At 36.7% G+C, this 27,450-nt stretch overlaps 1 protein-coding gene across 4 annotated transcripts in view; it reads left to right on the top strand.

The window, feature by feature from the left end:
* The first annotated feature begins 1,699 nt into the window (after nucleotides 1–1,699).
* LOC149814142 (plant/protein (DUF810)) overlaps nucleotides 1,700–27,450 on the top strand; it is a 91,238-nt gene continuing 65,487 nt past the window's right edge. Inside the window, exons 1-15 of one of the 4 annotated variants that reach the window (XM_089989074.1) lie at nucleotides 1,701–1,773; nucleotides 1,973–2,080; nucleotides 2,165–2,243; nucleotides 2,681–2,771; nucleotides 2,883–3,058; nucleotides 3,151–3,240; nucleotides 4,653–4,947; nucleotides 5,350–5,416; nucleotides 10,310–10,463; nucleotides 12,814–12,981; nucleotides 13,056–13,166; nucleotides 13,359–13,568; nucleotides 13,666–13,767; nucleotides 14,286–14,516; nucleotides 16,205–16,279. In XM_089989074.1, the coding sequence (XP_089845200.1) occupies nucleotides 3,002–3,058; nucleotides 3,151–3,240; nucleotides 4,653–4,947; nucleotides 5,350–5,416; nucleotides 10,310–10,463; nucleotides 12,814–12,981; nucleotides 13,056–13,166; nucleotides 13,359–13,568; nucleotides 13,666–13,767; nucleotides 14,286–14,516; nucleotides 16,205–16,279 (1,560 nt within the window). In that variant the 5' untranslated portion in view covers nucleotides 1,701–1,773; nucleotides 1,973–2,080; nucleotides 2,165–2,243; nucleotides 2,681–2,771; nucleotides 2,883–3,001. Of the gene's footprint in view, nucleotides 1,774–1,972; nucleotides 2,081–2,164; nucleotides 2,244–2,680; nucleotides 2,772–2,882; nucleotides 3,059–3,150; nucleotides 3,241–4,652; nucleotides 4,948–5,349; nucleotides 5,417–10,309; nucleotides 10,464–12,813; nucleotides 12,982–13,055; nucleotides 13,167–13,358; nucleotides 13,569–13,665; nucleotides 13,768–14,285; nucleotides 14,517–16,204; nucleotides 16,280–27,450 lie in introns of all 4 variants that reach the window. The other 3 variants (XM_089989071.1, XM_089989072.1, XM_089989073.1) reach the window with 3 other exon arrangements.

The following is a 27,450-nucleotide window of genomic DNA, read 5'->3' on the forward strand; positions in this document are numbered from 1 at the left end:
TTTGGATCTTTTCTAAGATCTAGTTCCAGATACTTTATTCAAAACCTCGTAAATTTCTAATTAAATGTTCAAATAAACATAGTAAACAATAAACTGCTAATTTACCATCGTACACTGTTTTTGAAAGGTGCATTCCTCAATAATATATTAAATTATTTGCACAAATTATTGAATATTTCAATTATGATCATTGCCCTGGTAGTGTAAAACTATGTGGGCTTAACCCCTACCCTCATAGAGTCACCATGCTTCGGCTTACCGATAGAGTGATGCCCATGAGATTTGAACCTAGACTACCTGCCTTGCGGCCTATGTCCCATCACACTATGCCAAACCCCTTTGGTGTAACTTGATATTTTAGCAACTAATTAAGTTTGCAACACACGTGATACATGAGAGGCCAAATGGACACAAAAAGGAAAGTGATTACACATGAACACTGCGTGTAACTAATCGGCCCAAACAAAAGTTTGCACTCGTGACCATAACTAGCAATACATGAAACAATGAATACATGATTAAAAATGCTTTTACATTAAAGAAATATATAAAAAAGTATTATAAATTTAAAAATATAAGATTTGTTAAATAATGTGTATGTTTTTTATCGCAAGAATGACTGTACTATAAAAAAAATGATGTAATTTTTGAAAAAAACTATAGTTTTTGAAAATTTCTAAAATCATATATGTTTGGCTTTAAAATGACTATTTTAACCTTCTCATAGTGGGTATAACATCCTCCCACTAAAAGGTAAATTCAGATCATTTTTTTTTCGGACCTCATGAAGTTCACATAATTATATTTGCGAACTTTATGTAACTCAAACCTATCAAAATTTCACAAATATTTTACTAAATCCATATATAGTTTGAATTCACATAACAATATATGCGAGCTTCCTGTAACTCAAACATAAAAACCCTATAAATATTTCACTAAATTCATATATATAGTTCAAAGTTTGCATAAACATATATGCAAACTTTCAATAACTGAAACCTAAAAACTTCATAAATATTTTACTAATTTTGCATATAGTACGAAGTTCATATATGATCATATATGCAAATAAGTAGCGATTTGCGCATATAATACATTACAAAGTTTCATGAAATTTGCATGCTCATTAATTCATATATAAAGTTTTTTTTTTCACTTATTTATTTTGCTGGTTTGTTTTTAGAATGAACCATTACCTATTTTTCTTTAGAACTTCAGTATTTTTTCACTTTTCTTGTGTCGCATTTTTCTTTTGTTGCATTTTGACGAGATCGCGGTATTATTCTCATCGACTTCTAAATGTTAGGTAGAAAAGTGAGTTTTATAGCCCTAAGTTTGTTATTTCGTTCAGGACTTTTTATTTTGTTTATATATACGAGCTCACGCGTATTTGTGTTTGTAATCACCAATTGACCATTTTGACACCGGACACAAGGTTCCAGCACCCAGGTTCATCCAATTAACTTAGATCCGATTATATTCTACCCGAATCCGTCATATCTTTACTGAAGGTCAAAGTCCGCACTCGTCTGAAAACCGAAAACCAACAGACGGATCATGAAAGTACTTCTTTGTCATTCTAATAGAAGAGGCTTACAATTGTGTAATTTAGCTTTGCATAGTGTGTAGTTCCGGCAGACTCTCCCACCGAAATCCCGAACGCCTATAAATATGCGCCCCCCCGCCCCTAGATCATCGTCTCCGTCTACTTTCGCTTCGCTGCTTCCCTTTCCTCTCCTGTGCGGGAGCCAGACCCTCATCTCTTTCAAGGTATTCTCCACGCCCTAGAACTCTCTACTCTCCCTCTCTCTCTCTCTCTTTGTTGCTTTCATCTAGATTTGTCTGGCATTCTGTGGTTTCAATATCTGAACTCGATTAGGAATTTGTTAAATTTCGTGGGAATGTAGTAATTTTCCCAGCGTTTCTTGCCGAGACAGTTTGTCTGATTAGGGTTTCGTCTATTGAAAAGGGGTAGGATTCGAGTTTCTGGTCTTTCGTCGCCGGTTTTTGACGAGGAACGAGCGAGGTTCTGATCGAGAATTTGCATAGTCTTGGATCACAATTCAGTCTCTTTTAGGTGAGTGTGGATCGGATCTCTGAATGTTAGTATGGTTTTTTTCGTGATGGATCTGAGTGAGGATTGTTTTCTTGTGTTTTCTAGTGAAGGAGAACATAGCGCGGTACCTGGTGCTGTTGTTTGGAATGGCGGGTTGAATTCGTTTACTGTTGGATTATAATAAGTGCGTTTTTAACTTTTTATTGCTCAGCGATGTGATTTCCATTAAGGCCTTCTTTTTATAGTCTGAGTCCATGGATTTAGTATAATACTGACATGATGGATCTGCGCACCGGTCCTTTATTGCGTTTGTTTATGATTCTGCAAACTCATATTTGGTGTATATATATATATATATATATATATATATATATATATATATATATATATATATATATATATATATATTCGTCAAATTTATCCTCGTTTATTCTAAATCCAGGATTGTAATATATGTCTATGACAGTGGACACGATCAGGATACATTGAGGATATGGGACATCAGTTGTTTATTTGGGTTTAATTTTGCAATTTTGTGATGCTAGAAGTCCATGGTTGTCATATCTATATCTCTATATTGTATATATTTCTCAAAAAATTCCCCGTTTCTTCTAAATTTAGGTTTCTAATTATCATAGTGGATTCAACAATATACATTGAAGACACAGGACCAGGTTGCTTAGAGCTATTGATTTTCTATGGAGATGGAAGAGTAAGTCTTTTCGCTTGACATTTTTTTTAATGTAATTTTTAATTAAAAATATCCAGCAGTGTGCACAACCATGTCTCTTCACAAGCTATTCTAATTGGTTGGTGAATTCAGGCAATCACATCTTGAGCTTATGCAGCGCTATCGGCGGGATCGAATGGTTCTGTTGAACTTCATTTTATCTGGAAACTTGATCAAGAAAGTTGTGATGCCTCCAGGTGCTGTTTCTTTGGATGATGTTGACTTGGATCAAGTCAGTATTGATTATGTTCTTAACTGTGCTAAGAAAGGTGATGAGATAAGAACTTTATCTTTGCATCAATTCATTTAGTTATGTTATTAAAAAAAAAACCCATGTAGTTACAATTTCTGTTTCTTGAAGCTTTGGGAACTTGCACTTGGTACAGGAGAAGTGCTGGAGTTATCAGAAGCCATCAGAGATCACTATGAACAAATCGTCCTTCCAGCCACTGTGAGCTTATTATACTTTACATTTTCCCTGTTGTAGCTCTTATGAGCTTATAGATTGTCCTTGAGGGTAACTAGCTTTACCTTCATATGTAATGTCTTTGCTCAATGATTTACTTGTGAAGCTTTCAAACATGGTATGGAATCTATGGATACTACATCTCTCTCTCTCTCTATATATATATTTATATCCCTATACGCATGTATGCATGTATGTAAATATGTATGCATATATATGCATGTATGTGCATGTACATGCGTGTGTGCATATGTGTGTGTGTTCCTTTTCAGAATCAGATGCAGTTGTGTAATTTCCACTTGTATAATTCCTTTGCTCTATGGTTCTTGGAGCTTTTAATGTAGTTTATTGGCAGTCATTCTTTTGACAATTTATAAGGTATATCTGTAGCTGAATGATTGTCAGAGGAGCGCTCATAGGATGTCAATTTAGGAGCAACTTGGAGAGTGTTTTTGCAAAATGGTTAGAACTAATGAAGATTCTGGCTGTTGAATCGCTCCAAATCATTTCACATTTCAACCAAGTCCTACTATAATATCTTTGTGAATCCTTAGCAGCACCTTTTCCTAGAGAACAAGTTGTGGCCTGAACCTAAGTGCAACGATTCTTACCTGGATGATTTTAGGTGTAGGGGTGCTGGTACAGGAAAAGTTGAAGGAGAAAGACTTCTTTTATGGAAAGCTATTGTGTATCACATGGATGATAGACAGAAGAAACTGATTTACATCTGTTCTTAACCTATCTTCACTTTGAGGTTCTATTTGAGATGGCATGAAGGGACTTACATTTTTATCCAAAAGCCACCGATCAATGAGATTGACCATGTTGGGTTCTTGGGTGACAGTGAAGGGCAGGTGATGGATGCTTATTGGGAAATGGTGGCACTCAATTGTATGCTAGTATTTTTGGTTGAAAAGGAATAAGTGGAGTTTCAAAAGTATGCACTCTGGGCTGAATCAGCTTCACCACAGTATTCAGAACACAGTTCTAATATGTACTCAAGCAGAAATGTCCTGATTCCAACTTGAGATCTGGATAGTTGTTTTAAGAATTGGCCATCATTTGGGCTGGAATCCATATGGTTGTTTGCTGTGTGATATCCTTTCATTTTTGTTTTTCTTTGCTACTATACAGAATTTCATTAAAAATGAAAATTTTGTTATTGTTCCATTGATAGATGTATGTTCCTTTTCAGAATTTGATGCAATCTCTCTCTCTCTCTCTCTCTTGTAATATGTCAAAAACTAATATTTTATTAGATCGTGCATCTTTTCTGGTTTCTTTCTCTCTATTGTTTTTAAGTATTTCCCACTCAGATTTCAATCTGAATGATTTTAGTGGTCACTAGATATGGTTGTTTTGCATAGTCCTGTCATCCATTATGCTCATGATTGCAGATTAATGCTGGTTCAGTGGAGAAATTCTTTTTGGTTACTAGGCCTGAGTCTTCAGGATCACCTCCAACACGGGCACCGCCACCAGTTCCTGTCCATACATCACCGTCACCTATTGTGACAAATCTAGCAAAGTCGCACTCTCTTCATTCCCCACAGGTGCAGGAGCTAACTGTAGATGATATTGAAGATTTTGAAGATGAAGATGATAATGGGGGAATTGATGGACTTAAGGTTGTAAGACGTCAACGAAATGATGCAAGCGATCTTCTCTTAGAATTGCCTCCTTTTGCAACAGGTATGCCAGCTGTGGCATATATTAGGATGTGAAGGAACTTTAAAGACTTCTTAGTGTTTCTTAGTGTTTTCTTGTCCAATATATTTAATGGATTTATCTAATGCTATTTCTTTGTGAATTGTTTGAGTTCCATGAAATTGTTGGAAGGACTCTTTCCAGACAGTAACTTGACTATATGCATTCAATGCTTACAAATATTGAACAATGTGAAATTTCTCTATTAAACTGCTTTGGATGTCTGTGATTGTCGTGCATGGGAATGGACATACATGAAAATATTAATCAAAATGTGCTAACTCAATTGAGCATGAAGACCGGACTGATATTTATATAGTTTCAATCTCGTCTTTAGTTTGTTGCTATACATTTATTAACATACATTATTTTTTTATCTGATAACAGGTATAACAGATGATGATCTTCACGAGACAGCATATGCGGTTCTTTTGGCTTCTGTAGGGGCTACAAAGTACATTTGCAACATCCCTTACCGATGTTTTGTGTTTTTTTTATTAGTTTCTAGCCTCGGTGTGGCTAAAAACTTGCCAACCAGTATTTCTTTTCTTGGTGCATCCACCTGAGTGGTGGTGGAAGGTGGCATGTTCCGTTGGCTCATAATTCATTGTCAGATGCTGCCTGGCACCCTATTCTGAGAGCGGATTTAATAAAATGCTGGGTGACATTAACAACGTCACCGAGCGTTCACAACCACAAACCCCACCCCTCTGTGAGTCCCGCTTGTACTGAGCTACAGGAGAAAGGGGCGGGGTTTGTGGTTGTGAATGCTGGGTGACATTGCTAATGTCACCCAGCGTTTCATCAAATCCACTCTCCCCTATTCTTGACCCCTGATCCACAGGTCACGCTGACCTGGATCCTTGAGCAACGAACACAGCTAAGATTATGACATCAGTTTTCTTGCAAAACACTGTTCAATGATTAATCAGATGATGTTCTGTCATTTCTTTAAGCCATGACATCTCATGGAATGCCTTTTTGTCTTTTTTGTGTTTATTATAGACAGATCTTTGACTAGGGGAGCACGATTAGCCGAGTTGCTCTAGCTCGTTGATATATAAAACAAGCTGAGCTCATAATTAAACATAAGCTTGATGAGCTCAAGTTTGAACACTAGCATAAGCTTGTTAAGGCTCGATTAAGCTCATTTATTTTGTATATGTAAGATGTTTTTAAGTAAGCATACACAAATGCCTTGTGGTGTCCCTTTATACCCTTAAAGGAGAGATCATCAGTTTGATCCCCTACTTCTTTCCTCTCACATGTTTTCAGAAAAAATAAAAAAAGGTAAACCAAGCCAAGCCTATTTTGTATATGTGAGATGCTTATAAGTAAGCATAAACAAATGCCTTCTGGTGCAGCATTGTCCCTTTATCCTCTTAGAGGAGAGGTCATTAGTTTGAGCCCCTACTTCTCTCCTCTCACATGTCTTCAGAAAAGTAAAAATATTTTTTGAATATCTAGGCTGGCTCTAGGTAAGTAAAGCTGAGCTCGAATCAGTTCGGTTCAACTTTAGCATAAACAAATGCCTTTTGGTGTAGCGGTGTCCCTTTATCCTCTTAGAGGAGAGGTTATTAGTTTGAGCCCCTACTCTCCTCTCACATGTCTTCAACAACAACAACAACAACAACTACGCCTTCATCCCAAAACAATTGGGGTCAGCGATATGAACCAAAAAAGAAATTCATTTTGGGTCTTCCACATGAATCCTTTTCCTCCAATCATTTTTATCCAACGCCATGTCCTCGGTGAGGTTCAAAGCATTCATATCCTTTCCTATCATCTCCATCCAAGTCTTCCTAGGCCTACCCCGACCTCTTTTAACTAATATATTTTCCCATTTCTCCAACCTTCTAACTGGAGCATCATTAGGCCTTCGCCGAATATGTCCAAACCACCGTAAGCGATTCTCTCGCATCTTATTTTCAATGGGTGCAACACCTACCTTCTTACGTATCTCTTCGTTCCGAATCTTATCTTTTATTGTATTTCCACACATCCATCTAAGCATCCGCATCTCAGCTACACTCATTTTTTGAATATGATGTCTCTTGGCAACCCAACATTTCGTACCATACAGTAAAGCGGACCTAATAGTCATCCTATAAAACTTTCCCTTCAACCGCAATGGCATTCTACGATCGCACAACACTCCAGTAGCACTTTTCCATTTCATCCACCCAACCTTTATCCTATGATTTACATCTCCATCAATTTCTCCATACTTTTGAATGATGGATCCCAAATATTTGAAATAATCATTCACCGGTATATCTTGCTCACCAAGCTTCACTACACTCCCATCACTACTTCGTTGCTTACTAAACCGACATTCCATATATTCAGTCTTACTCTTACTCAACTTAAAACCTCTAGCTTCCAATGTCTGTCTCCACAATTCTAACTTAGCATTAACCCCAGCTCTAGACTCATCAATCAAAACAATATCATCAGCAAACAACATACACCACGGTACATTTTCTTGAATTGATCTCGTAAGCTCATCCATCACTATCGCAAATAGGAAAGGGCTTAAAGCAGATCCTTGATGTAACCCAACCGTTATCGGAAAATTGGTTGTCACCCCTCCACAAGTGCGGACATTGGTTACTACTCCTTCATACATATCTTTAATTATACTAATGTACTTGAGAGAAACACCTTTCTTCATCATTGTCCACCAGAGAACGTCCCTAGGTACTCTATCGTATGCCTTCTCTAAATCAATAAAAACCATATGCAAATCTTTGTTCCTCTCTCTATATCTTTCAATAAGTTGGGACTTGACTAGAATATAATGTCTAGTTCAAAATAAACTAGACAATAAATAAAATAAAAACAACAAACAACAACAACAACTACGCCTTCATCCCAAAACAATTGTGGTCGGCGATATGAACCAAAAAAGAAAATCATTCTGGGTCTTCCACATGAATCCTTCTCCTCCAATCATTTCTATCCAATGCCATGTCCTCGGCGTGGTTCAAAGCATTCATATCCTTTCCTATCACCTCCATCCATGTCTTCCTAGGCCTACCCTGACCTCTTTTAACTAATATATTTTCCCATTTCTCCGTCCTTCTAACTGGAGCATCATTAGGCCTTCACCGAATATGTCCAAACCACCGTAAACGATTCTCTCTCATCTTATTTTCAATGGGTGCAACGCCTACCTTCTTACGTATCTCCTCATTCCGAATCTTATCTTTTATTGTATTTCCACACATCCATCTCAGCATACGCATCTCAGCTACACTCATTTTTTGAATATGATGTCTCTTGGCAGTCCAACATTCCGTACCATATAGTAAAGCGGGCTTAATAGTCGTCCTATAAAACTTTTCCTTCAACCGCAATGGCATTCTACGATCGCACAATACTCCAGTTGCACTTTTCCATTTCATCCACCCAACCTTTATCCTATGATTTACATCTCCATCAATTTCTCCATACTTTTGAATGATAGATCCCAAATATTTGAAACAATCATCCACCGGTATTTCTTGCTCACCAAGCTTCACTAGACTCCCATCACTACTTCGTTGCTTACTAAACTGACATTCCATGTATTCTGTCTTACTCTTACTCAACTTAAAACCTCTTTCTTCCAATGTCTGTCTCCATAATTCTAACTTAGCATTAACCTCAGCTCTAGACTCATCAATCAAAACAATATCATCAGCAAACAACATACACCACGACACATTTTCTTGAATTGATCTCGTAAGCTCATCCATCACTATAGCAAATAGGAAAGGGCTTAAAGCAGATCCTTGATGTAACCCAACCGTTATAGGAAAATTGGTTGTCACCCCTCCACAAGTGCGGACATTGGTTACTACTCCATCATACATATCCTTAATTATACTAATGTACTTGAGAGAAACACCTTTTTTCATCATTGTTCACCAGAGAACGTCCCTAGGTACTCTATTGTAAGCCTTCTCCAAATCAATAAAAACCATATGCAAATCTTTGTTCCTCTCTCTATTTCTCTCAATAAGTTGTCTAAGAAGATGTATAGCTTCCATAGTAGAGCTTTCAGGCATAAAACCAAATTGATTCTCCGATATCATGACAACCTTCCTCAACCTAGACTCAATCACCCTCTCCCAAAGTTTCATAGTATGACTCGTGAGTTTTATACCACGATAGTTTGTGCAATCTTGTATATCACCCTTATTCTTATATAAAGGCACCAAAGTACTCTTCCTCCACTCATTAGGCATCTTATTTGTTCGCCAAATCAAGTTAAAAAGATTTGTCAACCATTCTAAACCTTTCTCTCCCAAGCATTTCCAAGCCTCGATAGGTATACCATCTGGGCCAACTGCCCTTCAGAAAAGTAAAAATATTTTTTTAATATCTAGGCTGGCTCTAGGTCAGTAAAGCTGAGCTCGAATCAGCTCGGTTCAACTTTAGCTTGGATGTGTGATATTTGAGCTGAGCTTGAATGGCACAGGATCGAGCTTGGCTTGGCTTGGCTTGTGTGCAGCCCTATGTTTGACCCTTTTTCTTGTGACTGTTACGTCCTGTTTGGATGACACTTTGTAAACAATAATTATGATAATTTAAAAAAAAATGAATTTTAGAGAGTATTTTTTGGAAAATGTTTTTTTTTCATTTGACATTTTAAAGCTGTTTAGATGACAACTTATCTAATTTTATTGAAAAACCATCTCTACTCAACCCCCTTTTGCATCTGCTGCACAAATTGCCACCAACCCTTCTACATTCCACTGCCACCTCTACTGTAATTTCTTTCATCAACAGAAACTCCGGTGGCCACTGTGAGCCATATTTGTGTCCTTGGTGGGTGATGGCTACAAGCTGTCAGGCAGTCATCCCTAGTGATGGCGTGGGCTTCAACCTTGGGTCAGTGTGCTAAAGCCTCATTGAACCATCTAAGCAGCACTGATTTGAGCAAGACATAGCATCATTGGCAGCAAAGAGGATGATTAAACCACTGACTATGACTGGCCAAAAGAATGAAGCCATGGACGTGGAAGAGCTGGGCTCTAGTCAGAGGTGTTGCCCTTGTTCAAAAGGAGGTTTCTGCCTATGGTCTGGCAATGGCGCTGGAAAGAGTGGCACTGGCAGGTCTTTATTCAAGTGGGGAATGAGCTGTCGTGGTGTCAAAAGAGTGAATCTGATGACGAAGCCAACTTGTTGAAAAAAAGTTTTGAGCCAAAGTGACGTTTAAAAGTATTGTTTTTGAAACTTTGACATCCAAACACTCCCAAATCAGCTTTCAAAAAGTCTTTTTGTGCAGCAGCCAAACGGTCCCTTAGCTTCTATGCATGCCATATTTTGATATTTTTTATTTATATATTTCCTTATATAGGGGTCTCTCACTTCCATCTAAGGAAAAGAAGAAGGAGAAAAAGTCCAGATTGTTAAGGAAGCTTGCTCGTAGTAAGAGTGAGAATGTAGCATCCCAAAATTCACATGAATCAGGATTGACTGGTCTTTTGGAGACAATACGTGTACAACTGGAGGTTGGTAGATTTTTTACCCTGGCATCCTCTTATTTTGTTTTTGGTCTGGTTCATCTTGGACCCTTATAGGAGCTGTGTAGGGCTTGTGTTGTCTTCTTTTGTATATCTGAGGCTAGTTACATTTTTGAGTTTGGCTACAGCTTGAGCTCAGGCTGAGCTCAAACGTGATATGTCTCGGTTGTTCAAGCTTTGCTTAAGTTTAATATAAAATTTTTCCTTCTCCACCAAACAAAAGCTCATGCTCTAGTATTTGAACAAGAACAGTCTTTGAAGTTTGAATCATGACTTAATGTGTAAAAGAAAAAATGCGTATATGACAAATAACTAATTATTTACATATACACCATGAACACATGCATACACGAACAAGAGAAGTGTGTCTATGTCCAATTTTCAATTGATCTTTTGGTGGTAAATTTTTTGCTTCCCTTTTGATGTGTTTATGCTGTTATTTTTCAACTTATGTGTGTGCACATGTGCATTTGTGCATGCTATAGTTTTTTTAATTTTCCATTTTCCTTTTGTGTTTCCATCCCTCTTTTTATTCTTTTTTATTGAATTGCTATTTTTTCTTCTTTTAACATGTTCATAATAAAATTGGCACTTCAAGCTGTTAAATATCCATTATAGTCATACAAGTTGCCAAGTCTTGGGTAAGCCAACTCCTTATAGGTCCATAGAGGATTGCTGTTGTATTTTTGAGGTAGCTCCTTGCATCACAGTGACAAACACACACTCTTATGTTTGGCACTGGTAATAGCACCATAAATCTAATGGAAAGTCTCAGTTGCAGTTGCAGGTGCTATTTAGTATTTACTCAGTTGGACCGTGTAGATGCATTTACCTGTTTTGATGTCAAACTTGATCAATTCTTTTTTTGTTTTTTAATTTGTGAAATTTCATCACAATGTGGGCCATTGATTTGTAAGTTGATTGAAAAAGCCTGTCTAAACATCAAAATTTCCTAATCCAACATGTTCTCTCCTAAATAAAGTGTGGCAAACACATCAATATGATATAATCACAAAACATTTGGTGCAATATTAGAAAATCAATGAGGCTGCTTAATGGTATATGGCAATATTGATATACCAAATATATGCTTTACATATGCACACAAAAGCACAGGCACACACGTGCTAGAGGAGGTATCAGCCCTATTAGTTTTTAGTTAACAGCTCACATTTGATCATACTATTTTTTTTAAACATTAAATCTACAAAGCTGAAATTGCAATCCTCTATTCTGTATTAGGACTCCAATGTATGAGTGCATCCTGGTTGTGGCCTCTTTAGTGATAGTGTTCCATTGCATCTTGTCTGTTTATGACATAGGAACACATATTTGTATGCATATGGATATCTATGCAGAAACTTTCAATAAATGAATAAACTATAAACAAGATTTTTGCTTTCATAAAATACACATGCACTTTATGACAGGTTCCTGATTAGTGTGCCAGGATTATTTGGTGCCTAGCAGTCCACAGTCAATGACCTGAGCCAACAAGCCATGGTCTACCAGCTTGTCAACCATACTTTTAATCCAAACATTTTGTTTTGTTCTATCTTCTGTTGTGCAAACAAATATGGACTTTTCGTAGATATTTGTCATAACCTAACCCTAATTTAGACAACAAACAAATTTTGCATAGTTGGTTCTCAACAAAAAGGTTTTGGATGATCTCCCTCTACACTTGAGATGATTTTGATTTTTAATCTTTCAAGGCATTGCCTGAAAAGGGCTTGTTGTTATTGTTGGCCACTTCCATGACCAAATTCATTCATTGTATTATTCTTTTTTTACATAAATCACTGCCACAACATCCTCCCTAGGATCTTCATAGCTTGACATTTACATTTCATACCTTGTGGAGTGGTGCTGTCTGGTTATCCCCTATTGTTTGTATAGGCTATGTCACAAAGACGTGTGACGCAGAATCAACTAGAAAGTTCGATTTTTTTTGGAAAACAGGAGACGAAGACATATTTTTTAATCAATAAAAACTATTTTTGGTAAATTTTGACATAAAAAAATGCATTGTTATCAAAACAAAATAGAAAACATTAAAATTTTTAAATAATATTAAAATATTCACCGTACATGTCGGTGTCCAAGCGTGTCCACTCATGTCACCAGGGACACTCCATCAAAATGGTGTGTCCCTGTGACATAGTGTATAGGTAGTTGCTAAGTTTGGGTGGATATGTTTCTTCTACTTTAACTGTTATTGAACTGTCTACTCAACTAGGGACAGGAATCAAAACAAGTATATCACAGACCTCCTTTTTTGTCTTGACAATTGTATCGCTATCTTTTCTTTTTTTCTTAAACGTTTGGTTTTATTCAGATTTCAGATGCCATGGATGTAAGAACAAGACAAGGATTGCTTCATGCACTTAATGGCAGAGTGGGCAAAAGGATGGATACACTCTTGGTTCCACTGGAACTATTGTGCTGTATTTCGCAGGCAGAATTTTCTGACAAGAAGTCATATCTGAAATGGCAAAAGAGGCAGGTGTGTGTCTCAACTTAGTATTATATTATGTAGGGTCATTTTTTAATACATTCTTACTTTGTTTTGTGTCTTAGTTAAATATACTGGAAGAAGGTCTTCTAAACCATCCTGCTGTAGCATATGCTGAGTCAGGTCATAAAGCAAGCGATTTGACAGTTCTTTTGGCAAGGATTGAAGAATGTGAGGTAAAATCTTTTAAGCAGTTGATAGCATATAAGTACACTTTCATGTCTATCTCACATTTAAATGTTAGATTGTTTCTCTTTTTCCTTTTCATATTTTGTCGTCTTATGCATTTAATTCTTCAAAATGCTTATGCCTTTGCAGTTTCTTTTGCTTTATCTTTATCTTATTCTTCTTTACTTTCGCTATTATAGGTTCTTCCATCTGCTGCAGGTGAAATACAACGGAATGAATACCTTAGATCTTTGAGAGATCTTGCCCTTGCACTTGCTGAGAGGCCAGCCCGTGGTGATCTGACTGGAGAAGTTTGTCACTGGGCAGACGGTTATCATCTCAATGTTAGATTATACGAGAAGCTGCTGTGCAGCGTTTTTGACATACTGGATGAGGGAAAACTTTCAGAGGTTTGCCTTCACACTGAATTGGGTGATAATGGAATGGCTTCCCTAGCAAACCCTTTAGTTGTGAAACTTCTCTGAGTTCTCGTCTTATTTTTCACAGGAAGTAGGAGAAATTCTTGAATTTCTGAAATCAACCTGGCGGATACTAGGAATCACAGAAACTATCCATGGTACATGCTATGCTTGGGTCTTATTTCGGCAGGTACCTCTTTGGGACCCACATTTTTGCTTCTCTACAAATGGTTTATATTCTCTTGTTTCAGGCATGCAGCATTTATAGGAGTCGAATTCTTGGATATGCATGCAAATACAGTGACTGATATATCTGTGGCAAATGAAACTTACCAAGAAGTTTTTTTTATACTTTTTGTGTCATCTAAAATTGTGTATGTAATTGGAGGAATGCTTCTTTAAATTTAGTTATCCATCTATGTTGTGGTAGCATGTACATTCAATAACCTTGAATCTGTGCTGAAGAAAACTGAGGGATCAAGTAACTGGATCTTTGAGAAACCTGGATGTAATTTTGTGGAGCAGAGGATTACTTCTGTAAAAAGTTCTGCGTTGCCTTTATCAATTTGATGGTCATGCTTATTTCTTACATGCAAACATTTAGAAGTGTTCCCGGTTCCTTTTTGTTCTCTCTCTCACTCTCTGCGTGTGTGTGTTTGGCTTCTCTAACTAATGCAATGCCTTTATGTTGATCTCTTTTATCAACAGTTCGTTATAACTGGTGAACAACGGCTTCTACAACATGCTGCTGAAATGATGAGGAAAATACCATTGAAAGAGCAACGTAGTATGCAGGAAAAACTATACTTAAAAGGTCTACGTTCTTCAGTTGAAGGTGAAACTGGGAATCAAGAATTGACATTTATGTATTCTGTGTTGTGGCCAATAAAGCGTTGGGTTGATAAGCGTTTGGAGGATTACCATTTCCATTTTTTTGAGGTTAGTCTTGGTTTATAAGTACTTGGAGTTTATTTTCTAACTTCCACAAACTTAGACAGAAATATCCTTGCATGTCTATGTATCATACATCATATAAAAGTTGGAGGGATATTGGTGACTACGGATTATTTATTTTATAACTTTTCTCAAGATGACATTCGATCTTTATCATTGTGGCATAAAAATGTCACTCGCGCCCCTACTACCCAAACAGTGTCTAGATTTCCTTTAAAGATGCTCTTAATTTAATAAAATACTTTTGGTATTGAAAAGGCATTTATGTCCTTAATCATCCACTTTCCTCATTTTTACTGTTAAAGATTGCTTAACTGTTTAGTGAAGTGCATGACCCTATGAAGCTACACATAGATTAAGTTCTATGAAATGTTTCTTACCATAGTCAAAATATGCTATGAGAAGCCATGTCCCCCCTCTGTTTTTTCCCCAAAATGCCTTTGAACCCTTCTCAAACAACATGATGTTTCTTATCAGGGACCAGATTTAAAATTCAATCCCCTCTCTCCCCCTCTCTTTTGCTCTTCCATTAGAGGGACGGTTGAAGATTAGATTAAACATGATGATTGTTTTAATACTTACTACATTTTCTTCTTCATATCCAAGTGTTAAGAAGGTGTTTCTTTGTGTTTATTCATTTATATTTATCTTATTTATAATCATACTACAAGGATTTAGTGTCAACTATTTCATGCCTGTGCATGTCGATGGGCTACTACAGTAATCTAGTGTATATTCAATGGTATAAAAGACACACACTTTCACAATATAGCTTTTAAAGGATTTTGCCTTAATTTCTTTTTAGATTTAAATATGCAATAATAGTGGGTTATCATTTTAAACTTTTGTTCTTGTTGGATTTGTAGCAGTTCATTTTTTACCTGTCTGACAATTCATATAAAAATGTAGTAATATTTTTTCCCATTCTGGATTTGGGTTTTTATGATTATTTTGTATGTTTTGTAGCCATTAGCATGTATTGAATGTGTTAGCTTCTACTGCTTGTTCATTTTCATTTATATTCAATCTTTTTGACTTTTTTTTGGGCCAAGTCAGATTCTTCATTGGCATTTTCTTAAATTTATTTCATATATGATGAAATTGGTAAAACTCATAGTCACCAACATCACCAATATTTTGAAAATATTGTGATAATAGTAGTATTTTAAGATAAGCCAAAATTGTTGTCAATATATCTCGATAATTCCAAAATATCACAATATTTTGGAGAATTCTTATTTTTTATATTTTAAGCCTATATTTTCTATTTTTGTTTCTTTTATAATTTAAAACCTTTTAAAGTTTGTTTCTTTATGTTTTTGCAAGAAAAATATTGCAAATCTTATTGGTTTCTTATCTTTTTTATTATTAATTATACTTTTTCAAATTTTTAAACTTCAGAGACTTTCCCGAGAAAAGACATTTATTGCATAAAACTCCAAGAAAAACACTGGGTGAGAAATTGCCTTGAACGATGCAATTGACTATGGTAAAACTTTAGTTGAAACTAAAATCCTCCTCCTTTTTCAAGAGGTTGTTGTCTATGGTGGTACCAGGAATCTTCATTGATGTAAATGCTGCATATTTTCTTTAACAATGCCGTTATAAATGCTGATGTTTCTTCTCAATGCTTGTTCTATGTAATCTGTTTAATGCTGTTGTAAACTTTGCAGCACTCTGGTGTGATGGAGGGTATAGTAAGTGTAGCCGTGCTTACTCGGAGGCTTTTACTAGAAGAAACAGGTCAGGTATGGGAGATGGTTGAATTTGCTTTCCTTGTTCGACACTACTAACAGTATATTTTGTTGAACGTCCAACAGAAAAGAACAGCACCAATTAGTCTCACATGGCCGTTATGAACTGTGCATTCTTTTGAAGTATTTTGGTGGAAAACTTGGGCTTTTGATATCATCAATTCTGGCTTCCTCAATATTTGGCACTTTTTAGTTCAACTGAAAAGGGACTTTCGTACAATTGAAAGGAACTATTAAATGTAAACAAACTTGAAAACAATTAACAGTCCATGCTTGAAAACAAAGAGATCCAGTTATGCAATCTATTGCTTTGACGGCTTTGGATGTTTGCTGATATGCACAAAACTTGGGTATTTGTGCTATAATTGTTTTTTCATATACCTGCTGCTGAAAATGTTCTTAATTTTTCATGTATATGCCTAGGTACGGTAAAGAATACCTCAAGAGAGATAATGTGCACTATGAGCACAAACACCACAAAGAGATATGTGCACTAACGTTTAGGACAAATGTACACAAAGGTAAAAAAAAACTCAAATGCACAAAGGCATAAAAATATAAGAAATTTATATTGAAGAAATAGGAGAGCATAAGCTCCAAAGAATGAGTTTACAAAGGGGAGAAGACCCCTATATATAACACACAAAAAGGGGCCTTGGAGAGGCCCCAATGTGATTGTTGGAGCCCTCCAATGGCAAATCAAAAAAGAATAAAAAAAGGTAAGTAAAAAAAGAAAAAGAAAAAGTAAAAAGAAAAAGGAAAATTACATACACATTCTAAAGGGAATATGCGTAAAAAGGTAAAAGACTAAAATACCCTTCATTGGGTTTTACAAAAGAGAATATATAATATATATCTATATATATGTAGAGATACATATACATATATATAATATATATGTATGTGTATCTCTATGTATATATATAAATATAAATAAATAAATAAATAAATAAATATATATATATATATATATATATATATATATGTTTACATAGAGAGTACATGAGAGCATTTTAACACCCCCTTGGTGTGATGACCGCAAGTTTGCCAAGAAGAAAATTAAATCTAGGAGAGCAGAGTGCTTTGGTGAAGAAGTCAGCCAGTTGATATTTTGATGTTATGTACGGAAGATCGATGACCTTCTTTAAGTATTCTTCTCTAACATAATGACAATCCATCTATATATGCTTTGTGCGCTCATAAAGGGTGTGGTTCTTTGCGATATATATTGCACTTTTATTGTCGCAACACAACTTGGTTGGTCCTATAACAATGACTCCCATATCTTCTAGTAGACGTTTAATCCATACAATTTTCATGGTTGTAGATGTCATAACTCGATACTCAGCTTCAGTCGAGGAAAGGGATACCTTTTGCTGTTTCTTGCATCTCCAAGAGACTAGAGATTCTCCTAAAAACATACAAAAGCCAGTGGTGGAGTGGCGGTTATTTGGGTCACCTCCGCAGTCAGAGTCAGTATAAGCAATCAAATTTAATTCCGTTGACGAAGATAAGAATACTCCCTTGTTTACCGCCCCCTTTACGTATCTGACAATTCGAAGAATGACACTCATGTGAATTGATGTAGGAGCATGTTGAAATTGGCTAGCGACATGTACAACATGAGAGATATCTGGTCTGATAATGCTAAGATACATCAGCGAGCCGATGAGTTGTCTGTAAGGGGTAGGATCTTCCAGACGAATCTCATCATCAATCTTCATTTTAGTTCCTACAATTTTTGGAGTTTCACAGATTTTATCATCTATAATACCTCACCTGTCAATGACTTCGCAGGCCAGCTTGGTTTGAGATAAAAAGTATCCTCTGTGAGAGTAAGCAACCTCAATACCTAAAAAATAAGTCAGAAATCCTAAGTCTGACATTTTGAATTTTTTTGTTAGAGTAGACTTGATACTTTTAATCCCTATAGTGTCATCTCCTGTGATTAACATATTGTCAACATATAATAACAAAATCACAGTTCCTGCATTGGATTTTTTAACAAATAAAGTTGTGTCAGTATGACAAGAAGTAAATCCATTTTTCATTACTCCGATGAACTGATCATACCAAGCCTTAAGAGCTTGTTTCAACCCATAAAGCGCCTTTCGTAAACGAAGAGTTTTGCCATATGACACATTCATTCCTAGAGGAGCATCCATATAAACCTCTTCATGTAAATCTCCATTTAAGAAGGCATTCTTAACGTCTATTTGATATATATTCCATTTCTTAATTGAAGCAATGGTAATTAAACATATGACAGTGACCATTCATGCCACTAGAGCAAAAGTTTCATCATAATCTATACCATATTCTTGACTCTATCCCTTGACAACCAAACAAACTTTATATCTTTCAAGTGATCCGTCACTCTTGGTTTTAACTTTATACACCCATCTACATCCTATTGACTTCTTGTCTTTAGGTAAATCTTGAATTTTCCAGGTTTTGGCATTCTTAAGAGCTCTAAGTTCACCATCTATAGCATCTCTCCAATCTTAACACTTAGACATGCTCTATGTTTGGGAGAGAATGATTCATAGGAAATAAATCTAGAGGAATTTTTCCTTGTTTTCTCGGTTCTACGAGGTTTAGTTATTGAGGACGGTTCACTAGACTCACTATATTTTTCAATTGCGCTTCTAAAATTGTTTCTATCTCTATGTGTATAGATTATAGGTGTAAAAGTATCTTCAACAAGATACTATGATCAAGGCCCAATATTCTTGATGAAAGACAAGTGCACAAATGCACTAAAGAATAAAAATTGTACTGAACACTTGGGCTTTGACCCAAAGCCATGAGAAATTACAAGGGGAGAACCCCTATTTATAAGTCACCAAAAGGAGCCTTGGAAGGGCTCCACTCGTAGACGTTGGAGCCCCTCCAACGGTCACAAATGTGACCGTTGGAGGGGTCGTCTATTTGAGTGGGCCCCCTAAGGTACTTTTTGGTACAAAATAAAAAAACAAAAACTAAAAATAAAAAAGAAAGAAAAGAAGAATACAATCACATTCACGAAAATGAATGTGGGTAAAATTGAAGAGATGACTAAACTACCCCTATGACTAAAATAATGAAAAATATTATATATATATATATATATATAAATGGATAGATACATATACATATATATCATATCATATATGTATATGTATCATCCTTTATATATATAAAATATATAAGGTTACAAGATTTCAGTAATATAATTTAACACTCCCCCCCAAACTTAGGGCAAGATGACCGAGAGTTTGCCAAGAAGATAGTTGAAACACGGAGCACACAGCGCTTTGGTGAAGAAGTCTGCCAACTGATATTCTAAAGTTACATACGGAAGATTAATGACCCCTTTGAGATATGCTTCACGAACATAGTGACAGTCCATCTCAATGTGTTTGGTACGCTCATGGAATGTGTGATTTTTGGCAATATAGGGTATGTTTGATGGCTTGTCCAGGGTTCAACGAAATGAACAAAAAGAACGGAATAGAGCATTGGTTCTGTTCGTTCTGTAACAACTGTTCTAAGTCCAACGTTTATTTGAACCGTACTCAAATGCTATGTTCTAATTGTCCGTTGTTTGATGACGATGTGCGAACAACTTGGACAATCAAGAATAATGGGTCGATGGTGGTTTGTTTTTTTTTGAGGGGTTTAGAGAGAGAATGGTCGATGGTGGTCGACGATGGTGGTGGCCAGAGATAGAGGGCACAAAAAGTCGATGGTGGTCGGCGATGGGTGGTGGCCAGAGATAGAGGGCACAGAGAGGGCTCGATTGAGAGAGGGGGGAGATCGAGAGCCTGTGATTGAGGCGACCGATGATGGTGGTCGGCGATGGGTGGTGGCCGGTGATGGTGGTGGCCTGAGATAGAGGCCACAAAGAGGGCTCGACTGAGAGAGAGGGGGGAGATTGGGAGCCTGTGATTGAGTTGGCCGACGATGGTGGTGGTGCGAGATAGAAGGCACAAAGAGGGGGGAGATCGGGAGCCTGTGAGCTTCTGGCGATCGACAATTGAGGTCATCGGATCTCTGGCGGGTTCAACCTCATCGCAATCGAGGTCACCGCTGCTCTCCAGCAATAGAGCATCTCTGTCGCTCTTTCGGTGGTGGCAGAGAGAGAGAGAGAGAGAGAGAGAGAGAGAGAGAGAGAGAGAGAGAGAGAGGCGCAACACGCCCGTCGATTCATTTATTTTCGTTCCCTCTGCTCCTGTTCGTTTTGTAACGGGGGGGGGGGAGGTGGAACGAAAATTACATATAATTATAGACGCAAGGGACGTGCGGAACGCTGTTTGCTGCGTCCAACGTTTATTGAAAATCACTGTTCCCAGCGGGATTTCCGTCCGAATCCCGCTGGGAATGGCGTATCAAACATGCCCATAGATTGCACTATTGTTATCACAACAAAGCTTGGTGGGCCCTTCTACATTAATCTCCATATCTTCTAATAGCTGATGAATCCGCACAATTTCCATGGTAGTCGTTGCCATGACTCGATATTCAACTTCAGTAGAGAATAACAACACTTTCTGCTGCTTCGTACATCTCCATGAGATCAATGAGTCTCCTAAAAACACACAAAAACCAATGGTGGAGTGATGGTTATTTGAGTGACTTCCCTAGTCAGAGTTAGTATAGGCAATAAATTTCAATTCAGAAGAAGAGGATAAAAATACTCCTTTATTTAATGTACCCTTTATGTATCTGATGATCCACAAAATGGCACTCATATGAACAAATGTTGGTGCATGCTGAAACTGGCTTGCAGTATCAATTGCGTGAGAAATATCTGGTCTAGTAATACTCAAATACATCAGTGATTCCACAAGATGCCTATAGGGAGTGGGATAAGAAAGAGGAATGCCATCATCGATTTTCATTATGGCTCCTACTATAGCACGAGTTTCACAAACTTTATCATCAATAATACCTGACCGGTCAAGAATCTTAGAGGCAAACTTAGTTTGAGATAAAAAATACCCTCTATGAGAGTATGCTACTTCAATACCCAAAAAATAGGTTAGAAATCCCAAATCAGACATTTCGAATCTATCCTTTAAGATTGATTTTATGCTTTTAACTCCTTTAGTATCACTTCCAGTTATTAACATATCATCCACATACAAAATCAGAATAACTATCCTTGCATTGGTTTTTCTAACAAACAGAGCAATGTCAGTGAAACAGGATGAGGAACTATTTTCTAACATTAAAGAATTAAATCTATCATACCAAGCCTTGGGGGCTTGTTTTAGACCATACAATGTTTTTTGAAGATGAAACACTTTTCCTTTGAGAGTCTTCATTCCAAGCGGGGAATCTATATATACTTCATTCAGATCACCATTTAAAAATGTGTTTTTGACATCCATTTAATAGATGTTCCATTTGTTAATTGATGCAACAATGGTAAGGCATCTGATAGTGACCATTCGGGCCACAGGGGCAAATGTTTTTTCATAGTCAATCTTGTATTCTTGACTATATCCCTTCGCAACTAGCCGAGCTTTAGATCTCTCAAGAGATCCGTCACGATTAGTTTTTACCTTAAATACCCATCTACACCCTATTGTTTTCTTACCCTTGGGAAGATCTTGAAATTCTCAAGTTTTCACCCTATTGAGAGCCGTAAGCTCACATTCCATTGCTTTTAACCATTTATCATTCTTTTTGGCTTCTTCGAAGTTTCTGAACTTTACATAGGAGTGAATGATGCTAAGACAAACTCTATGTTTAGGTGTAAATGAATCATATGAGATGAACCTAGAAGGCATCTTTCTACTTCTCTAAGTCCTTCGTAGGTTTTCTTCATTTATTGAAGTGAGGCCACTAGGTTCACTGTATTTTTCAATTACACTTCTAAAATTGTTCCGGCCTCTATGAGTATATGTTATAGGATCTCTCGATGCCCCTTCATTACTATGTTGGAAAATAGGTGGATGGGAGGAAATATTTTCTTCTTCTTCTTTATCATTAGCATCATTATGAGTGAGTTCATCATCACTATCATCATTTTGTGCTAACAACTCAAATAAAAAGGAGTAATCCATGTTTTCTTTATAAGGTTCACTCCTCTCAAAACCGTTAACATTTTCCAGAAAACTCACATTTCTAGAAATATATAATTTATCATTCTTGATATCATAACACTGAAACCTTTTTTGGGTTTCAGAATATCCAAGAAAGACACATTCAATAGCTTTCGGTGGAAGCTTGTCGTTCTTGTCAGTAAGAACAAAACATTTGCAACCAAAAATTCTCAACCGACTATAGTCGGGTTCTTTGGTATACAACATTTTAAAAGGCGAGATATTGTTCAAATTTTTAGAAGGTAGCCGATTTATTAGATAGACAGATGCTAAGGCATCTTCGGCCCAAAAACCTTTTGGGATGTTTTAAGAAATAAGTAGAGTTCGAGTTGTCTCTATTATGTGTCTATGCTTTCTTTCGGCTAATCCATTTTGTTGAGTGTTCTTCGGACAAGATCTTTGGTAGAGGATACCATGATTTTCAAGATAATTTTTGAATTCACTTGAAAGGTATTTTCCACTAAAGTCAGTTCTAAATTTTTTTAGGTTTCCATTAAATTGATTTTTAATGATCATATGATAGGTTTTAAAGGTAAAAAAAACTTCATATTTGTGTTTAAGAAAAAATATCCGACAATATCTCATGTAGTTGTCAACAAAAATGACATAATATGCAAAACCCCCTTTTGATAAAACAGGTGCCGGTCCCCTTACATCTGAATGAACAATTTCAAAAGGTCTTGTTGTAAATATAGTTCTGTGACAAAAAGGTAATTTACAAGTGAAATTACTTTTACATAGATTTTTAACAAAAGGTAAATGAGATTTTTTTACAACATTTGGATGTTCAAGTCTCTTATGTCATACATTAATATCCTTTTGTTGGACAACATTACAAATCATGTTCTTTGGAATTTAAAGGGAATCAACATAATATAGATCACCTTTCCTAGAGCCTTCTCCAATCATCCTCCTGGATTGACGATCCTGTATCCAACATTTGTTAGAAGAAAATTTTATATCATACCCATGATCTGAAAGTTGAGAAACAAAAAGCAAATTTAAGTTTAATTTGGGTATAAATATAATTTTTGAAATAAAGAACCCTTGTTTTTCAAAATTTTCAATTCCTTTTACTTCAAGAGATGTTCCATCCGCGGTTGAAACAAAGCATGAAAAAAGACTGTTTGAGTATTCAGAAAAAGAACTCATACTTGGAGATGTGAAATGAAGCACCCGAATCTAAAAGCCACGAGGTCTTACCAGGAGGAGAAGAGGTTGGCATAGCGGCTCCAGAAATAGATCCATTGAGAAGAGGTTGAAGTGCATCCACAATTTGTTGTAGTGAGAGAGCTCCATTTGAAAATGATGAGCACTCTTTCTTTTGAGGTTGGGATGTAGTAGCCATAGCTAGCAACTTCTTCTACTTTGGGCAAATCGGCTTGATGAGCCCCGGTTCCTTACAAAAGTGACATACAAGCTTGCTATAATCTCTCTTTCCACCTTGACCACTTGAACTTTGGTTTTGATTCTTGAAGTGCGGGAGGCTTGTAGGTCCTTAAGTTGCTCCCCGGTCTTGAGACGACATTAACACCTTCATTTTCTTCATTATTGGAAGATGTTGCTAGAACACTTGAGTTATTCTTACTTATGCCCATACGAGTCTCTTCCCCACTTAGTTTAGTAATTACATCTTTAATAGAGGGGGAAGTGAAAGCGGATAGTAGAGAAGACCGGATTTGTTCAAATTCGGGCCTAAGCTCATTCAAGAAATTAAAGAAACGATCTTCCTTTAATTGTTTATGCCTAAGCTCAATAACCTCTCCGCTCCATTTGGGCTCAAGAATGACAAGCTCATCCCAAATGGAAGACAACTCCGCGAAATACTCTCTAATAGTCATTTCGTTTTGTTGAAGGGTCAAGGTCTTTTTTTGAAGGTAATATTTGTGGGACAAATCCCTTGAAGTGTATATTTTTTCAAGGTATTCACATGCTTGAGAGGCTTGAACTTTATAATGTTGACATTAATTCTTGTCTCAACGGATGAAAAAATCCATAAGAGGATTTTAAAGTTCCTCGTCTCCCATTCTTCATACTTTTTACTATAGTCTTCAAGCGCCTTGGCTCTTTCTTTTCCTTCAAGGATATTTATTTCTCCTCTCTCCATCAAAGTGATCTTAGGCTCCGGTTCCAGAATTGAGCCTTGAACATAACCCCAAAGCCCTTTTCCTTTAATATGAGCCTCCATGTTTCTGGTCCATACGTGATAATTGAAGTCATTAAGTTTGAAACCGAGAGAGAAATAAGAGTCTTTTTCACCCATTAAAGAGGAGAAATAAGGAAAAAAGTTACGTACCACAAGAGTGTTTTAGATATTTCTTGATAGAAGGGCCTCCAAAATATTGGTTGAATAAGAGAATCCACTCCAATCGCCAAAAAATTGAGGGTGCGTTTTTCAAGGCACCGAAAAAGTATGAGTCTACTCGATCTTCTTTCTCCAACCTTGCTTTGATACCATGAAAAAGTATCTTCAACAAGATACTATGATCAAGACCCAATATTCTTGATGAAAGACAAGTGCACACTGTTAAAATGTACCTATTATATATATATATATTCTGTTTATTACATCAATACCCGATAGGGGTATTTTTGTAATTTCACAGTTGTTTTAGAAAACAACTATTTTTTCCTTTTTGATCAAATGTAATTTTTATTATTTATTTTTTTATTTTATTTTTCTTTTTATTATTTTTGAGGACCAAAAGGGGCTCCAACATAGAAGTCGTTGGAGCCCCCAACGGTCACAAATGTGACCGTTGGGGGCTCCCAACGACTCTATGGGAGCCCCCTTTTGGCTCTCCTTTTGAGGCCCTTTGGCCCTCCTTTTTCCTCCTCCTTCTCTTGTATAAATAGGGGTGATCCCCTTGTGTATTTTCATCTTGGAGAGCTCCTCTCTCATTTCAATAAGAGGCTTTGTATATTGTTGCCTTCTTAAAGGCTTGTGCTTGTATTGTCCCTTCGTGGACTTGTGATATTTTCTCTTTTATTCATTGTTGTATGTGCTTGTATGCACTCTTTATATTTTCGCAATATCTCATTACATGGTATCAGAGCCACTCGATTCTTGAAGGAAAGGTGTGGTTCGTGTATCTCTTATTTTGGTGGACATCTTCTCACTTCTTGGCAACATCATGGAGACAAAGATTGATCTTTCTTTCAAACTCAATGGAAAGAACTATATGATGTGGGCATCGGCAATGGAGAATAATCTCAAAGGGAAGAAACTTTGGGGTTATGTCATGGGGACCGTTCCGGAACCGAAGCTTATGCTCACAAAAATGGAAGAAGATCAAGAAAAAGCTCTGGAGGGAGATGCTCGTCTCAAGGCCATTGAAAATCATCAAAAGGAAGTAGAAGATTGGGAAAGCAATCACGCAAAAATCCTTGCGTGGTTTATGAACAATGTGGAGCTTAAGGTATGTGCTAATATAGCTAAATTTCGTCGAGCCAATGAGGCTTGGTCCTTTATGAGGGGTATGTATACCCAAAAGGATCTTGCAAGAGCATACTTCTTGCAAGAAAAAGTTAGAACCACCAAGCAAGGTGATTCTAGCATTCAAGACTACTATAGTGCCCTTAACCCACTATGGGATGAATTGGCTCTTTTAGAGCCAAAGTGGGTTTCTATGGAAGATGTTGATTTAAGACAAAAACAAATGGAACAAGAGCGATTGTTTCAATTTCTTTTTGGGCTACGCCCCGAATTTGAGCAAGTGAGATCCTCACTTCTCCATAGATCTATTTTTCCTCCTATTGAGGATGCTATTGCCGAAATCACTCAAGAGGAGACAAGGCTTGGCATGAGTAAGCATGTTGATGAAGTCCTTGCCGTATCCAAACCGGGTAACAATGTTAGAACCTATAAGCCTCCTCATTTTGGGAAACAAGGGAACTACAATGGAGGAAGAAAAATGATTGTTTGTCATTATTGCAATGAGCCGGGTCACATTAGACCCGTTTGTCCAAAGCTTATGGGAGCCTTCAAGCCTAAAGTAGCCTCTCTTGAAGAAACCACCTCCAAAGAAGATGAAGGCAAAAACAATGACATTAAAGAAACTCTTGGACAAATATCTATGGCTCTCCAACAAATACTTAAAGTTTCTTCCTCCACATCGGGTGCGGCCATTGCTTCGACATCATCACCCGGTACGTATTCTTGGATCCTTGATTCCGGAGCTTCTTTTCATATGACCCCTCATGAGAATGCACTTAGTGATGTTTGCATCAATTCAAAGGACTCTTGTGTCTCAACGGCCGATGGAACTTTTTTGAAAATTTCAAGTATTGGCTCTTTTAAAGATTCTCAAAATTTTTGTGTTCCAAAAGTAAGAGTTGTTCCCAAATTAAATTTAAACCTTTTTTCGGTTTCTCAAATTGCCGACCATGGATGTGAAATATCTTTCTCATCTAATGGTTGCTTTGTGCAGGATCTCCGGTCCGGGAAGCGGTTTGGGCAAGGCCATAGAAAGGGAGACCTCTATTATATGGACCATCTTGATCTCCCTACAAATTTTTTTTGTTCTTATGTCCAAGAAAAAAATATGGAAACTTGGCATAAAAGACTTGGTCATCCAAGTTATTCCAAAATGTATCTCTTTCCTTTTGGAAACAAATTTTGTAAGGAAAAAGAAATTAATTGCAAAGATTGCATTTTTGGAAAAATGAAGTCTATTCCTTTTCCAACTAGATCTTTTTTCTCATCAAGGCCTTTTGAATTGGTGCATTCGGATGTTTGGGGTCCTTCTCCGGTTATGTCTAAAGGGGGTTATTCATATTATGTTACGTTTGTTAATGACTTTACTCGGTATGTTTGGATTTATTTCCTTAGTCATAAGTCGGAAGTATTTACTTTCTTTAAAGATTTTCATAAAAAGGTTCAAAATCAATTTCAAAGTAACATATCTATTTTAAGATTCGATTCCGGTGGTGAATACTTATCTCACAACAACAAACAACAACAACAACAACAACTACGCCTTCATCCCAAAACAATTGGGGTCAGCGATATGAACCAAAAAAGAAATTCATTTTGGGTCTTCCACATGAATCCTTTTCCTCCAATCATTTCTA

The sequence above is a fragment of the Nuphar pumila genome, chromosome 15 (genome assembly GCF_984573655.1).
Source record: "Nuphar pumila chromosome 15, dmNupPumi1.hap1.1, whole genome shotgun sequence".
In the NCBI taxonomy this organism is placed as follows: Eukaryota; Viridiplantae; Streptophyta; class Magnoliopsida; order Nymphaeales; family Nymphaeaceae; genus Nuphar; species Nuphar pumila.